Genomic DNA, 12698 nt, shown 5'->3' on the forward strand with positions numbered 1-12698 from the left:
TGATTTTGTCGTACATCAATCCTATCCATTCTTAAGTTACTTCCCATTTATGGAAGTGCACTTGCCCTGTATTACTTCCCACTGTTGAAAACATTTCTGAACCTCTCCGAATCCATACCCTTCAGTTGTCTCGTCTCACATTTTACTCCATATATCCTAAGTGACTTGGTTGGACCAAATAGGAAGAGAAATTTCTTAAATTCATACTAACATTCATCATCCAGAGAGTGAATCGGAAACGCAAAAGCTGGAAATTCTACAGTCAGTCACAACGTAGAACTTCGTACGTACGTACATCAGTTCGAGTTGCCATACCACATTAGCACAGAGATGCAGTTGCGGATTCAAATCCCATAGTGGTAGGAGTAGTAAGAGTATAAGCATTATTTGAAAGATTAGGGTTTGAAGATGTCATTGAAGGAGTATAATACAATGAAATAAATTTGGAAGGAGAAAATAAATTCGGAAACACTACAGACGTTTGTGGTCTTTATCAACCCGGGTATTCAATGACAATGTTGAGCTTTCATCATCGTTTTAGTAGTATTGATAGCCCTCACTGAGGTCTTTGATCCATTTGAAATAACTTGTTTCCTTCAGTCTTTAGCTCCACAAACAACCCTCCACGTCTCAACAATTTCCTCAAAGACTTTCCTAAATTTCTTCGGAAACCTCAGGAATTCACTTCACATCTTTCTTAGGCACGGATTGAATATAGCATAAAAATGAAATTGGTATCGAAGAAACAAGAGAAGTTATCGTGATTACAATCGATCATTGTTATTTATTTACAAAATTTCCATTCGCAGTTGAAGGCATTTCACTGGTTTGGAAATGAAAGTAGTTGAGTAACCTGTAGACTGATAATCATAGTTTACACACTTTCACCATAATGTGGTCAGTCGTTTCTCTATAACTGAGTTAAATGTAATGTGTAAAAAGTAGCAAGAATGTGAAGTAGGGTGCACTTCTCATAGGTAGTGCTGTCATATCTTGTGTTCTGTTCATTCGGAAATGAAGATTGAACATTGTGGTGTCTATAAGATCTCAAAGCTATTTCCTATGAATAAATATTAGCCAGTGGATGGCTAACATAGAGTACACGGTTATCTATCATCCTCATTAGTGTTCTCTTAAATAAAATGTAAACAGAATAGAATCCAGAATCACTAAATTTCATGATGAATGTCCCATTGTTTGTTCATGAAGTTGAAATATATAGTATTCAGTGATCGTCAACATTTGGAGGAATATTTGTGATGTGATGGAGTGTGTCTTCAAATGAAACCAAAACATACTTGCCAACTACACAAGTTACTACAGTGTGATGAGGTTTATTGAAATTGCCATTAACCGAAATACGACATGGAATCCATACAGAAATGATTTTCGTGATGGCATTGATGTATTGACGTGGAAGATCGAGAACAAAAATTTGTTGAGAGTCCGGCGAAAATTTTGATGAAACAATCAAGTGTGAAATGTTTTCTGTGGGTGTGCAACCCTTGGCAGAAGATCTTTTGCTAGATAATTTCTAGCTGATAGTTTCGCAAATATTCATGGAGAAGAAGAGCAAGTTGATTGCCTTACTCTGTGATAAGTTGCAATGTTGTGGTTATATCTAGAGAGTGTGTTGATTTATGAATTAATGGATTGGAAATGTTTGAAAACCTTTAGTTTTACAGGATTGATGATATTTACTATTTGTAATGAAACGGTTTCTTAATCAAGGACATGAGAGATGACACAGGAGAAGTGACAGCACCGACAGAGTAGTTCGAGTTTAGGAACTTCAGAAAATAATCCACGTACAATATGAGTAAAATGTCAAAAAAGTGGAATGTCTGATCAATAGCTCACAAAAATGGAATAAACCTCATTTGAAACAAGTTAGCCTGTGTCATTCTCCGTACTATTGAAATTTTCAATAACTTACTTTCATCTGGATCTAGTATTTTCAGCATATCCTTAAAAAGATGATGAGTTTCAAATTGTTTCCTTAGATTTGCTTGAGTTTTCTGACAGCCGAGATTCGGAGGTGTAAATCATGTTTATTGTGGTAGTTCAGTTGCGCCACCTGGCTTCTGACGATGAGCTGTTCAAACACTGAGCCTTAGACGTAGATGCATGTTTAAGATTTTCATCGTTTCTTCTCTTCGTTTCCGCTTGACCAATTAGGTTCACATATATGTTGTCTCCATTTTTCTAAAACTACAAAGTAGAGTATTCTGGAAAGATGTCTTGTTTCATTTTTGTATTTAAGTTGTTTTCGGATTTCCGATTGACTAGGTGTGTTGGTGTCGATTGTGAATCAATGCACAGAATCTATTCCACTGTTGAAGTTATGCTGATTCGTGAAGTAACTAACTCTTTTTATCAGTTGTGTAAACGAACGGGTACCTATGAAATGTGGTCAGCATAACACGAGACTTGTAGATTCCTACTCGTACTAACACGTATGAGTCAGTTCAGGTGATACAGATGCATTCACTATATTTTCTCCCCACTGAAAATCCATTGAACATCATTTTGATTGTTCTCATTGTTTTAGTTAACTTGCTTGACTAACTTAGTCAGTCAACTTCTCAGTTTATACGAATTGATTTACTTTATTCAGACAAACGGTGGCAGTCTCGAATGCCAAATTAATTTCCCTCGTCTGAGAGGAGGAATTAGACTTTATTTCTATTCTTATATACTTTTCTTTCTACCTGTAGCTGAAGCAACATTGGCCAACGTATTGGCTAAACAAGTACGCGTATTCTGTTGGATACTAACAATGCCAACAAATCATAAATCAAAAGCTGTTCATGTGAAAGCTACATGGGCTGGTCGATGTAATAAGTACTTATTCATTAGTAGTGAAACTGATGAGCGTCTTCCTTCAATAGGTAAGTGACTCATCTTCCAGTTGTCAGAGTCGTTATTATTATTATTATTATTACTGTTGCATGTTTTTGTGATCAATATGACCAGACTTTAAACGTGTATCTAGTCGATCTGCCACACACCGTATTAGCATGATTAGACAATAATAACTAGATAGCGAGACAGTCGAAACCATAGTAATATCAATGATAGTAAGCATCAAGAAAATGATCTCAAAAAGGGGATAAATTGGTGGAATAGAAATTGTGGAGAAGTACTGGAATTCAAAATCTAAGGAAAGATTAGAAAATGCATATATATGTCCCAATGCATCAGATTTCGAGCCATACCACTCACCATCTCCAAATGTTGTAAGTGATTATCACAGGAACACTAATCCGGTAAATTGGACTTACTAAAGTGGCTCACGTCAACATTCATTAACTTCTGTGATTGATACCTCGTCTCAGTCTTTATACCCCTTATTTCATGCAAATTCCTCCTCAACTAACCAGCATTGAGTATCAAGTCAAACCGTAGTAATTATTGTGTAACGCATTATCGACATTAATTCAATTTAGAATGGAAATGAATAATGATTAGATCAGTAGAAACTCACCTTAACTCTTGTGTAACTTTTAAGGTTCTATTATCTACTCTGAGATCATTGGATACACTATATTATCTCACAATTAGATTCTTGTTCAAATTGAGGCTTCTGAGAGTACTGTATACATTGGAATAAACAGGGACATTAGGTTCCATTCCTAAACGTTTTATGTATCTACTCATGTGGGTGTTTGGGAAAGAAGTGTTTACTTTAAACTCTATACTGAATACGGAAACGTTAAAATGTTAAAATTCCGCTATGACATTTTGTTACACTTTGAAGAATACAGCATATCATTTACAGACTGGTGGTAAGAATGTCCAATCTCTAGTGTTTGCCGATCGTTGTGAATCAATAATTATTGTTTATTGATAGCCTGTAATTGTTGTTTTTATCTTTATTGTGGAAAAGATTTAAGCATACAAACATATTAATTGTAAAGGTGACGTTTTTACTCTTATGACGAAATATAATCGAAGTATTAAATAGCCGCAATGGTACATCTCAAAGGTTTTGAATTAAGTGTTTTCTTCACTGTTTTGAATATGAATTACTTTTTTTTGTCTTTTTGTTTTGTACTTCGGTATAGTTAATTTTACATTATCTATTATTAAATTTGATATATGTTGTTCATTTTAACGACCTATATGGATAATCTTTTGAAAAATGATACTAAATACGTTCGGTCTTCCATTCCTTTTCTTCTTCTCCTTCTTCATCTTCTTCTTCTTCTTCTTCCTCTTCTTCTTCTTCTTCTCCCTATTATTATTATTATTATTATTATTATTGTTATTATTATTTCATCTGGTCTCATGGATGTAAGTGCACTTAAAAATACACGAACAGATACCCTTAACTTACATTTTAATTTATATAACTCGATAATTTTTGTATCCCAGTTATATCTGTTCTGTTTACCATTAGCTTTGTAAACATTTGCAGACATTTTCTTCATATCTTTGTGTTGCAAGGTGGAGTTCATATAGGAGGTCACTTGAATCTGTTTACATTTAATTATGTTAAGCACTTCAATGAACTTATTCAACAGACAGTATCATTTGGACAATAAAAAATCTTTATCCATATTTTTGGTATTATCATTATCATGTCTGTATGAACACGTATAGCTTGGTCACGTGTTACAGCCTATACACACATATCCCTTATCACTAGCCCAAAATGTCATTATTCATTCTCTTGCAAATTATAATTATTTTATCCGAAGGGGGTTTTGTGGAGATTTTAGTAATTTTCTATAGTTGAATTCATGAGTCCATTGAAGGTAGACCACCATGGAAAACATGGAAGTACTGGACGGCCGTTTCGTCCTATTGTGAGACTCCTGAGCAGTGCGCATCCACAATCCCGCCTCGCGAGATTCGAACCCAGAACCTATCAGTCTGGCGCGAGAACACTTAACCTCTAGACCACTGAGCCGGCCGATATCCAACGGTGTTAATCTCTAACTTCAACCAATCCACGAAATTGAGCAACCATTCACTAATTTCTTCAATGAGTTGATATCTCTCAACAGACCTGGTTGTACTCCACTGGTTACTACTTCTCACTACTTGATTACTAATTTCATTATATTCATTCTCACTATTTCTATTTAACTTATTGGTAGACGTACTTCTTGAGATAATAATATCATCATCTGAATGCCTTTTATAATAGAGGATATTCGTATGTTACGATTACTTGATCATCGATGTCTTCAAGCCATTCATCGTATATTATGGCACCATCGAGTTAGCGATTCTGAGGTTAGATGCACAAAAACAGGTAATTATAGGAAATCGGTTGACGAGGTAATGAATCTATCGACTGAGATGGTTGGGATATGTAATACGCATGTCCAACCACCGACTAACTTGATGAGTGATAATGGCTGACTGGTGTAAGGAGTAGTTTGGAAGAAAGATAAGGAAGGACAATTCAAAACGTGGCATCAGTCCACAGAGACACTGAATGTTCAACCGATCCATGTAGTTAGGTGCAGACAACCTGGTTGAGATCCCTGTAATTATCACAAACAATGTTTGGAGACTTTGAATAACAATTCTTAACGTTGTTCTCAATTACTCAGATGCATTCATTCTTTGTTTTCTCTTATGTTCAAAGTTTTTAATCATATTGATGAATTCATATTTCCTTTCCGAATAGTATCTTCTATATTTAATTCTCTTAATTACCACTGATACTGTAACTAAATCTATTAATCTTTGACTTTCCCTAACATTTGAGCCAATGTGGTTTGGCAATTTGAGCAGATGTGTATATATACCTATATAAATCCTATCATCATTCACTGCAAGTCCACCAGAGGTTAGTGAAAGTCCCTTCCCAATGATCTCCATCTCCCCATGTTGATCATTATCATTTATGATTGTCATTGAATCAGTCTGTTTTGTTACTCCAATCACCACCGAATATATCAATGTATTCGTAACTTGTAGCTGTTATCAACACTGAAGGTCGCAACTTATTGTGGAATAAAACTGCTGGAGCTATAAAATACATTGCAAAACATTATGCCAATGATTATGACTATTTCATGAAAGCGGATGATGATTCATATGTGATTGTGGAGAATTTGCGCAAAATTTTACATAAACAAGATCCCGATAAACCATTCATCATGGGCAGACGATTCAAGGTGAGTTGTCTATCTCCATTTCTATGGAGTGGCTGATTTTTGACGAGTAGATTTATTTGTGTGATAAGATAATACAATCAAGCGATATTATTTTGAAGTGACTGTAGTGGCTAAACCAATAAACTGTCAAACAAATTTAGGTTTGTTAGCATTCTCCCAGATGAGTAGTCGAATGTTGAAGATTTTGTGGTCTTTCTGGACAGCATCATCAAAAAATTCGCAGAGAGTTGGGATGTTCTAATTACTACACATATGTTCACTGATTGCTGTTTGACCTACCGCGATTTACTTAAAACTGTAGTCTTCTTTGTATTTTCTCTCTCCACAATTTCAACATTCTCTCAATCGAGCCTGTGTCTACGATTGTCCACATGCATAGATATGAGCGAAGATGACTAATGGTGTTTCACAGACATACACCTGGTGTTCTTGATGACGAAGACGAATACAGCCACTTTGTCCATCATGATTTTTATTGCAGTTGGAGCAGTTCACTTTGCTCAGATGTTTGTCTTCTCTCTTTTTGTCATTTCCTCTTTTGATTTGTTAGGATATTCTGTAATGGTAGTAATAGTCGCAACAGTATTAGTACCGAATGTAATCTAAGTTCGCAGATCTAACTTGTGCGTGGTGTAACAGCGATGACTGGATCAGCACTGAAGACAGAGAATACAATCTACACACTTGAATTGTATTGAATTCGGAATTGTGTGGTTAGGTATGTACAAAACAACTGGTATTTGATAAAAACACTACATCTTCATAGTACTGATTGAAGTGATTTTGGTGGCTTGTGTGTTATGCTCATTCGAAAATGCGATTTCTGGTTAAATACCATGTTCATCAATGGAATAATCACCAGTGTTTGGCTGAAATGATTAACGAAGATTATAGTGATTTTGATTTATCTAACGGATAGGATATGATTGATCAATTATTAGAACTGGACGTTGTGATTACTCGAAACACTTACCCATCATATCAATACTTAAATGAAGAATTATTTCATAAACGTAAACAGAATATCTTGATGATAATTAAAGTTGGGAGAAATATCAAATCATGTCACGACATGAACTGTCAATACTTCATGCAAATCTCTAGAAATCATAGTTGTAGATTAGGAGAAGTTGTTTTACTATCAGAGAGCATCCAAATAGTTCTCAGTATTACATTAATTTGTATAAGACATTGAGGAATTCAAATAATTCTTATTCCAAATAACGCGTCTATATTGTTGTTTTCATTCTCCTTAATCCGTCATATTCTTCTTCTATTTCTTCCACCTTCTTCTTCTTCTTCTTTGCAAAATAGCCATTTGTTAAACAAGGATATATGTCCGGTGGTGGAGGATATGTGCTATCTCGAGCTGGTCTTTTGAATATCGCTAATGGTCTAGAAAATAATACCGTTTGCCGAAGTAATAAGCATACATTTGCTGAAGACGTGAAACTTGGTGAGTATACATTCTATTTGTGCATGTGACGCCGTGATTGCATTAGGACTACGAAACAACAGATTTGAAAAATAATCGATATCGTTGAATATGACATGGAAACAGCCTAATGTATTTGTATTAGCCTGAACGGTTTGAGAAATCCCAAGAATCTTGAATTCGATTGTTGGATAAACTCTATGTGCTCAGTACAGAGTAGCTTAATACTGGGACGAAACAGTTATTTGATTGCAGTTGGGTTTTCATCGGTTGTCCACTTTCGTTTAGTCTATGTTGTGAGATCACCTCATTTACGCATCATTTCTAGTTGACACGACATTCAATAGTTCAGGAACAACCTCAATATTAGTTCTCTTACACCATGATATCTATATCCATTATCATTATCATTCTGACAATTACAGTTGACACAATAGTTGGAGTCGACAGTACATAGTTGATAGATAGTTAGCCACTAACAATTCTGTTTTGTTCTACTAACCATTGTAAGATTCTATGTACTTCTTTTGTATCATCAATTTGGAAGATGTATAAACGTAGAAGCTGATGAGGTCTTACTTAAAAGACCATTATTAGTTGACTTCATATTATGTGCTGTAATATACTGGGAATTTGAAAACAATAAAAGAAATAATTCAATGCTAATTCCATTCGATACACCTTCTTCTTCTTGTTCTTCCTCCTCAATTGATTACAGGATCATGTGCTGAAGCTACAAATGTTTCAATAGTTGATAGTCTAGATGCAGAAGGACGTGAATGTTTTCATCCGTTCTCTCCATCACATATGCTTACAAAAGATGCAAACGGTTATCCAGAATGGTACATAAAGTACAATTACCACAGAATAGATACAGTGAGTTTTACTAGTAGACATATCTATACATGAATATGCTATCCATGATTGGTGAAAATGTAACAAAAGTTCCAGCATCAATTATGTACAGGATAGTTTTCAATGCTCACTCAAGTCTATATTAAACTATACAAATGAGTGAGTGAGAATCATTCAAAACACTCTAGTTTCTGAAAGCAATGATTATTCTTCCCCTACCATAACATTATCACATATCATGTCATGAATGGTACTGAATATTTCAGATACTAAAATGATATTATGATAATTCAAAATCCAACGTTGTCCCGATTGTATATACGTGTGTTTTTTCGGTAGATTTATCTGAGTATTAGGTGGTAACACAGAAGATAGACGAGTAGATGAATAAGGTATTGCATAGTTGTTTGTTAGTGACAACAGAAAATAATCGAAGAAATAACAGAAATTGAGAATGATAAGTGGAATACCGTTAAAGATCACCTTTTGAAAAATCCCTCACATTCTCACAAATTTGTAACAGAGATGGTCTGATAACCGATTCACTGAAGTTTGACATGGTGAATTTCAGGTTTCACACAAAATTTCACGTCACAAATATTGTTACAGTTACAGTTACATAGATGAGTGGTGCATTTATGGAATGCTTGAGGGGTTGAATAAATTAAAAAATGTAAGTAATTTAACTGTTATAACGTATACCCGCCTATTAGAGAGTAGTGATTCATTGATCGGACCAATGAAACAGGAAACCCGTACAAACAGTCTAGAGCACTTGTCGGTCCTGCTATCTGCCTAACCCAGCCAGTTAAATCCAGAACACCAACAACAACCTCTGCAATATGAATCATTATTCTCAAACATACTGTGTTTATATAGCAAACAAACAAACAGACCGCAACGTACCAATAAAACAGAAAATAACATTTGTACAAGATTTGGCCAAATGTGACTGTGAATGCAGTATTATTATTATTATTATTAGCTTTATTCAATATTATATTTTTGGTACAATATAGAATTCTCAACACAAAGTACTTCAAAAAGTTTCCGTTTCTTACTTCTTCGTCCTTCCTAACGAAAAATATTGACTGATCGCCAGTTAGAAGTTAGCAGCCCAGTCAATCGACATCTGAATAATGTACAATCTTCTCGCAGCATAATACCAGCAACCACGATATCTCTGATTAGGCCTTCTGTAACCTTAACAGCGAAAGGTTGTACACTTTTCAGAAACGCACCCGAATAGGTCGTGCAATTAATATCCATAATGATGTATTAAAACAAACAAAATTAGATAACTTGTTGAAATATTTAGATGACAGGAACAGGTAGCCCAGATGTTTAAACAGGCCGCCGTGGGGAACAGTAATTAATAGGCTGAGGATAACTCAACAACGGCTGATCATATAAAGCTTATAATGAAAGGAACATGAATATGAATAGTTGAGTTACTTAACAATTATACAATAGGAAATACACGTATCGTATTGGTCCATAAATAGTCCTCAACAGTTACCATTCATAACTGTCTTCGGGATATAACAATAACTATGAAGTAAAATAAGTTTTAAAGGGAAACAACGTGGCATGCTTTTGCTGCCCACCGCAAACTGTGTTTGCAGCGTTATTACAATCAAACATGTACTGAATGACAAGAACACATGTAGTGTACAAATGTTTAGAGAGAGTTTGTCGTGATTGTAAGATCATTGTCACATAATCTTGTTTTGTTGACCTATTATTCAGTATGCATTTATTCAACAAACTTTGTTTATCTCACGTTGTAAATGTGTCTCTCCACAATGTTGTTATATCATTGCTATTATTATTATTATTATTATTATTATCATCATCATCATTACTACATTGACTTTTATTCTCCCCCCAACTTGATTGAAATCAGGGATTCGATTGTTGCAGTGATTATGCTGTGTCATTTCATTATATTAAACCTGAAGAGATGTATCTCTATGAATATATGCTGTATCACCTACATCCTTATGGGATACATCGAGATTATATGTACAACAGAATAGAATTTCCTGATACAATATCACTATTATTATTATTATTATTATTATTATTATTATTATTATTACGATTAACAACCTATTCTCTTCGACCGCCTTGTATTTCTCTCACAAAAACGCAAACAACACAGTCAAAGTGTTTGCTGGAAATTCATCATGGTTGTACAAACTGTTTATGTGGTGTCCATTATTCACTCTTAATTCTATCTTCCAATTGCTCTCTCTCTGTCATGCACACACACAGACCCAGGCACAATGATGCACAAAATCCTTTGGTTTTTGAGATATCCATTCCTTTCTCCCTCTCGTTCACTTTCTCAGATATTCACCTCGTCTACATGTCACTGTAAAATACCTAATATTATTGTTATTACTTCTATCGTCCCTCAACTTTCAAGTACATGTCAATCCGTAAATTAATCAATGAATCATACAATTATTGTATGGAGAACAGACAAGGAAATTCAAAGACGAAACATGCTCAACAATGAAAAATCAACTGAACTCCACCCATTACAAATATTGTATTGATTGTTTTTTACTACCATTATTATCGGTATTGTTATAAATCTCCCTCATAGCTTATCTATATAGACTTGTTTTATTTACTAAACAATTGTTTGTATTGTGAAATTTGGTTTTGGTTCTATTTTTTAATGTTTGTTATTTCTATTGGTGATTATTAAAATAACATTTTTAATAGTTTCAATGAGATGAGACACATTTTTTCAAACTTTCGTATGTTTCTACTTGTTTGTTTTACATGTGGAACTTCGTCCGGTATTCTATCAGTAACAAGAAAGTATGCTGTGAAATGCCATGTGTATGCAATTTTTTGTATAAAGAAAGTTTCATCCTTTTTCTTTCAACTGTGTATATATTCAATGGGAAATAAAACAGACACGTAATGGAATGAAAGATGGAGTTTATTTTTTCACTAAACTCGAATGTTCACCTATTGCCTCTTCTGCATATCGAAATCCATCTGTTCGATCAGTGTTACCCTTTAGTGTTCAGATGAATAAACAAGACTAGTAAATAATGCGAAATACATGAGGGGGAATGTGAAGAGGTGTGTGTTGCTTGACGAACCATTACCATTAAATATTACTAGTTATTAACACAAGGAAATTAGTCATATACAATATTCGAGTATTTGTATAAGAAGCTGATTTATCGTTAGAGACTAATCAGTGTAGATCAATAATTCGATATCTAAGTTGCCAAAAACCACACATTGGGCAATTGATCTGCCTAAACCACAGTATAGGTTGAGCACTAATATTTGTGAAATCGATCTGGATTAAGTATTATGTACCAGTTGAACGTTTGAACGATTAATCACACAATTTGGAATTATTACGATGAGAAACTAACAATAAGGAGTGTCAAATCAGTCGAAATGACAGTATTGATTGTGACAGAAAATAAAACAATAAGAAATTTAATCTGAAGGACAGTAAAAAGAGAATATCGGGGAACTCATTGAATTGCCACATCAAGTGATTCTGAGTAGTGATTTCTGAAAGGATATAGGTCGCTTTTTGGGCTGTCAAATCTATGTATTTTCGAATAATTTAAATACATGTGTAATATTATACATTGAATGACCACTCCTAAATTCTTGTAAACCGATCGCTCAGAACACTTCTGGTCTACTGAAAAAAGCGTGATTACTATTATTTCAACTGATGCTGTGAGTCGTATTACTGTAGTTATTGTCAAGTCGTTAGTTATTAACGAGCTTCACCTACCATAAAAGAGCAACCATTTGGAAAAGTGTTTGATTTGAATCCGAATACGTTGTAACTTCCATACGTGTAGAATTTCGTCCCCGTTAGATTTCCTACTTCAAGTTTGTTTTCACAACGAATTGGCAGTATAGATTGTTTTCTAAAAAAGTAATGACCTGTTAAGGGTTTTATAGATTTCGTTTTATGTGTTACCATTTAAAAATTAAAAATACCATTTAACTGGGTAGACGTGATAGATGTTTATTACGATAAATCTCTTACTTCACATCATGGCTGTATTGTCATGCGATTTATGGAAAGTTGACATCTTGTACTATCTACTTACAGCGTCATTTTATGATCCTGTTCAACCTATGATGAGACTCCAGTTCGGATAGCTAGATGGATGAGTGAATGAAGGTAAGCCTAAATCGAGTACTATATACTAGTGTTGTGAACGAGACTGAGGTGGGGACAACCAATTTACTATTAAGTAAAAATTTAC

The 12698-nt window shown here is 34.4% G+C and overlaps 1 protein-coding gene across 1 annotated transcript; it reads left to right on the top strand.

Annotated features, from left to right (window-relative positions):
* Positions 1-6035: 6035 nt before the first annotated feature.
* Positions 6036-8481, top strand: Smp_193030 (core 1 udp-galactose:n-acetylgalactosamine-alpha-r beta 1,3-galactosyltransferase, putative; the record flags this gene model as incomplete). The annotated part of the gene is made up of 3 exons (XM_018791735.1): positions 6036-6137; positions 7452-7593; positions 8291-8481. The coding sequence occupies 3 exons, from the start codon at positions 6036-6038 to the stop codon at positions 8479-8481; spliced, it is 435 nt and encodes a 144-aa protein (XP_018645150.1).
* Positions 8482-12698: the final 4217 nt, after the last annotated feature.

Source organism: Schistosoma mansoni (genome assembly GCF_000237925.1).
Source record: "Schistosoma mansoni, WGS project CABG00000000 data, chromosome 1 unplaced supercontig 0094, strain Puerto Rico, whole genome shotgun sequence".
Taxonomy (NCBI): Eukaryota; Metazoa; Platyhelminthes; class Trematoda; order Strigeidida; family Schistosomatidae; genus Schistosoma; species Schistosoma mansoni.